This window comes from Harpegnathos saltator, unplaced genomic scaffold (genome assembly GCF_003227715.2).
Source record: "Harpegnathos saltator strain DR-91 unplaced genomic scaffold, Hsal_v8.6 scaffold56, whole genome shotgun sequence".
Classification (NCBI taxonomy): Eukaryota; Metazoa; Arthropoda; class Insecta; order Hymenoptera; family Formicidae; genus Harpegnathos; species Harpegnathos saltator.
Window position 1 is genome coordinate 857,313 of NW_020230382.1, and position 5,188 is coordinate 862,500.

Genomic DNA, 5,188 nt, shown 5'->3' on the forward strand with positions numbered 1-5,188 from the left:
TGGCATAACGAGGCACGTCTGTATCTTCAACTTGTTCTTCCATTTTCTTTTTCCTCTTCCATCATAAAAAGGGTAACCGCTCAACCACCCTCCCCCCCCCCTCCTCCCCGGGGATCTTCGTCGCGCGAGTCGCCGTCCCGTCTAATCGCGACGGAAGACGCGTTTATGTAATATGCCGGGCGTGCTGCAAAATCGCCCGGGCGAAATCACGCGGGGCCTCTCCTCGGAAACGCGATCGAATCAAAGTCAGGTGAGAGCCGGAGTTGGTGAATTTACGGGCGACGGGCGCGAGGAAGGGTTCGGCACACGACCGAATATAAAATATGCAGTATCCTCCTTCCGGACGGCCGCATGTGCGCTCGCGCGCCGTCGCGCAGAATCGGAGCGATGTGTATACCGACGGGTTCTCTGCTCGATCCGGTATAAGTAAATTGCACCTGTGCGAAAGAAAGATGTCAGAGAGAGAGAGAGAGAGACGTTCGGCACGCTCGTGTCCCGTCACGTGACCGCTGCCGGGGGTACGCGAGCCAGCGTGTCCTCGTACTTGTTCCTCATTATTGTGCGCGACGTAGAGTATAATTTCGCTTTGGGTCAACTGACCGCTGGAAACGCGGACAAACTGGCCCGAGGGAATAAATGCCCCTTCACGACGGCATCTTTGTCGTTTCATCGTTAATCCTTCGGGGCGGAATGAATTTTCGCTTCCTTCCCGCCCCCCTCCCCCCCTCCCAACTAATTTGCGCGGCCGGAGACGCGTGAGTGATTCGTGTAGCTCTGAACGACTTCTAAATGTTTTTATTCGTCATCTTCTTCTTCTTCTTCTTCTTTTTTTGTCCCGATGGAACTTTGATGACGACTCTTTAAAGATGATGATCGCGACGTGAATATTAAGTAATGATCCTTCGCGCATACTTGTGTCTCTCCGCGACTCGTTTGCATATGAACATCGACTTAAATCAACCGAGGGTTAAAAATGTTCATAGAAATGAAACGAGATCGTCCGGCCTTCGTTAATTTTCCACCGGGACTGTATCCGGTAGCATCGATTTAACGGCGACGCGACGCTGGCGGATTTAATAAAATCATCGGGGGGCGTCGGAACAGAAGGAAAGAAATAATCAGCTAATTAGGTGATGTTTGGTCTTCGAGCACCGTGACAAACTTAGGCGCGCACTAGGGCGGACGTCTCGACTGTACGAAGACGATGGAGTGGCGGAGTTTCGCGATGAACCCAAGAGAGAATCGGCAAGGGGGTAGGGGGTGAAGGTGGCCAGCGACGGGAGGGTGGGTTAAGAGGGGCGATGGCGCAAGGATGGAGACTGCCGAGACGGAAGGAGGCGAGAGCGAGAGGAGGTGGGTCGCGAGAGGAAGACAGGGAGAGCGGAAAGGACGAGGTGTCCGCGGGGGCGGATGAAAGGACGCTTACCAGCTACTACCTATTGATCGCCAATTCTTTTTCTCTTGTTGCATATTAGGCGCACTCTTCCTTCTTTCTCCTTCTCTCTCCCTCCCCTTCTCTCGCACACACACACACTCTCTCTCTCTCTCTCTCTCTCTCTCTCTCTGTCTTTGGCTCGCTCTCTCTCTCTCTCTCTCTCTCTCTCTCTCTCTCTCTTCCTCTCTATCTATCTATCTATCTATCTTGCTCTCGCTCGCTCTTTCTCTTTCCAGCTCTCTTCGCTTACCGCGCTCACCCCCGTCGCGCCTCGCAGAGGCAACCTGCCCCCTCGCGGGCGTAGAACGCGCGAATCCGCCCCTATAGCCACCCTTCCGCGCTCACCGCTTGCGCCTCTCCCTCTTCCTCCTCCTTTGCCTCTTGCATCTCCTCCACCTCCTCTCTCTCTCTCTCTCTCTCTCTCTCTCTCTCTCTCTCTTTCTCTGCTCGTGTCGCCTCACCGCGTGAGAGAGTGCAAGCCGCCCCACCAACCACCCACCCATCCACCTACCTACCTATCTACCTACCTACCTACCTACCTACCTACCTACCTACCTACCTACACCGCTAGCTCTGACGCTCTTCTTACCGGCAATGTTTCATTTCGAGCAGCAGCAGTACCCTTCCTGTTTCGGGATGGGGCCGGCGGACGCCCTCTCCGCTTTTTGCACGCAGGTGCGCGGGACGGGATCGGCGAGGGGACTCGCGATGTCTCGTCGCTGCAGCGCGCGTAGTCGTAGATAGGATAGGCGCGTCGGAGGTTATCGATGCGTGGATAAATAGGACGGCGGAAGTTTAACTTCTTCAGTCTCTTCCGAGAGTGTGTATTTATATATATATATATATATATATATATAATATATTTTCTTTTATTTATATTTATATATCACACACATATATATGTATACACATATATATTTATATATCACGTATGTATACTCTGCGATAACGTGCCACGGTGTCGCGGACAGAAAAGTATCATCTCCAAGACGCGCTTAGCTTCGTGAATCCTCAGACGGTACTGACCGATCGCCTTTTCCTGTCTCTGTTTCAGATAGCAACCGGTGACGGTTCCCGTGCGGCGAGCTGCGAGCATCTTCGTGCGAGAGGACGGCGAGAAAGGTGGGCGAAACGAGTGCCGTAGGAAAATTCGGCGGAAGAAACGAAAGAGAGAGGGAGAGAGCGAGGGCGAGAAAGAGAGAGAAAGAGGGGGAGAAAGAACGAGAGAGGACCACGGCGTACGAAAGGCGCGCACACACACACACATTCTCGCATAGGAAGAAGCAGGAGGGAGGACGCAGGCAGGGTGAGAGAGGAGTAACGAGATAGAAAGAGAGAGAGAGAGAGAGAGAGAGAGAGAGAGAGAGAGAGAGAGAGAGAGAGAGAGAGAGAAAGCGAGAGAAAGCGAGAGAGGACGCGCCGGCGGCGACAGACTGCACTCTCGTAGCGCTCAGGGCGCAAGCGTGCACGTGTGTTGTGCGTTTCTGTGCCCTAACCCTGTCCCGCTACCTGGGAGGAGTAGCGTGGTCGTCGTCCCTCCGCGGCTTCATCCCTACCTCGCCGCCGTTGCCGCCGTTGCCGCCACCGCCACCGCCAACGACACCGACACCGACGCCGACTCGCCATCCCTCCGACGCTCGCGTAGGAGCGCCGCGCCGCGCCACGGCCGACGAAACGACGGCGACGACGACGACGACAGGACTCCCACTACCACCGCCACCTCTACTACCATTGCAACTATTACTACCACCACACCGGCGGTACCTGACGCCGACGCCGACGCCGACGCGACGCCGACGACGACGACGACGACGACGACAACGACGACGACGACGACGACGGCCACGACGACGACGGCCACGACGACGACGACGACGACGACGACGACGGCCACGACGACGGCGACGACGACGAGGACGACGATAACGACGACGGCGACGACCACGAGCACAACGACGACGACGACAGCAGCAACAACGAGGGCGACGACGACGGCCGCGGCGACGACGACGTTGACTCCAGCCTCCCTTGCCGACTCGCTACGTCACGCGTGACGTTGTACCCGGCAGCGTGCTGCACGTTAGCGCGGCGACGTGTACACGCGCGCTACCCTCTTCTTCCCTCACGCACGTCTCACGCTCACGAGGCGCGCTGAAAGACACAGGTACGCCGGTGCTGGAGGAGAAGGTGGACGAAGAGGAGGAGGGGAACAACAACGTGGTGGGAGCGACGAGGGGTAGAAAAGGTGGAAATCGGAAAGAGACGCGGAAGGGAAACTAGGGTCGTAGGGGCGGAGGAGAGGAAAGGGGTAGGAGGGAGTGCAAGAAAGAGGAAGAGGAGGAGGAGGAGGAGGAGGAGGACGTCGACGACGACGACGACGACGACGAGGGCGACAACGGCGACGACGACGAGGACGGAGGAGCGCCGGCGGTGGAGGGGGTGGACATCCACGCGGGAACACGAGGCAGGCGCACCCGGCCGGCACGCGCACACACATCCTAAGATGTGATTTCAAAAATGGCGGATTGCCCCTATGCCCGCTGCATACAGGAACGCAGACACATCCGAAGGGAACTGCTGCGATGGACAAAGAATATGGTCTTCGTAGTCGGTGAGTGAAGAGTCGAGTCTTTCTCTTTGGCGGCCAGTCGCGTCGCGTATGTACGTGCATATGCACTTACGTACGTAAGCGTGCTGCAAACGTAGATTGGTAGCGCACGGGGGTGCGTATACGTGCGTATGATGCGTCCGCGAGAGGAAATGTCTTCGACCGGGGACATACACGCGTGTCCGCAGTAGCTCGCGCGAACGCAGGTTGCGCGCGAGAGAGGCGTGTCATCAGCGAGCTTGTTACGTGGGTGGATGTGGGTATGTATGTATGTGTGAGTCGCAACGAGAGTTCTGTACATATCGACAGAAGTATGTGGGTGTATGTTCGTACGTACGTTTGCCTACGTTCAGCATGGTGAGTCTCTCTCTGTGTGTGTGTGTGTGTGTGTGTGTGTGGTGTGTGTGTGTGTGTGTCGAGGATACATAGTGTAGGAGTGAGTTCTGTATCAGTGTGTGAACGTGGAGGTCGAGCGAGAGAGAGAGAGAGAGAGAGAGAGAGAGAGAGAGAGAGAGAGAGAGAGAGAGAGAGAGAGAGAGAGAGAGAGAGGAAGTGGGAGAGAGAAAGAGAAAACACGCTGGTGGTTGAGACCTGTTGCGAACCGAAACGCCGAATCCTGGCTGACTATATGCCAGGCGTGACTCCTACTCGCGCCTGCACGTTCAACAGGGTGGTACCACGTTGCCGGAAAATCCGATAATATTCCGTTAGTAGTTTCCCGTGCGGTTTTAAGTTTTCGGTGCGTGTTGCGCGACGCTAGGAGACGATATCTCTCTCCTCCTCTGATACGTCCGTGATCACAAGTGATGACTCTTCCGCGTCGGATGTCATACCTCATATATGACGATTGCACTGTGTGTTACATAATGTCGCGTTATGCAATCAGACGGCGCACGAGCGCGTGCAGGCGTGCGCGCGCATGTGTCACTCGCCATGTGTCATAATTCGAATACAATTATTTCGTCATTTCGATCACACAGGGAGCGTATTTCTTCGATACCGAGTCAACCACACATTGCGTAAGAGAGTTCACTGTCTGCCCGAGCGACTTAGCTGCCTATGATAGCAACGTCGCAGATGAGTTCGAGGGAAATCTCATGCAAATAGACAATTATTTCTCATTCCGGGAATGGCAATCGATGCTC

The 5,188-nt window shown here is 55.5% G+C and overlaps 1 protein-coding gene across 7 annotated transcripts in view; it reads left to right on the forward strand.

The window, feature by feature from the left end:
• The first annotated feature begins 3,371 nt into the window (after positions 1-3,371).
• The window catches only part of Eip93F (Ecdysone-induced protein 93F), a 51,918-nt gene continuing 50,101 nt past the window's right edge, over positions 3,372-5,188 (forward strand). For 3 of the 7 annotated variants that reach the window (XM_025303679.1, XM_025303675.1, XM_025303678.1), the window contains exon 1: positions 3,375-4,046. In XM_025303679.1, coding sequence (XP_025159464.1) covers positions 3,953-4,046 — 94 coding nt within the window. In that variant the 5' untranslated portion in view covers positions 3,375-3,952. Of the gene's footprint in view, positions 4,047-5,188 lie in introns of all 7 variants that reach the window. The other 4 variants (XM_025303673.1, XM_025303674.1, XM_025303680.1 and 1 more) reach the window with 3 other exon arrangements.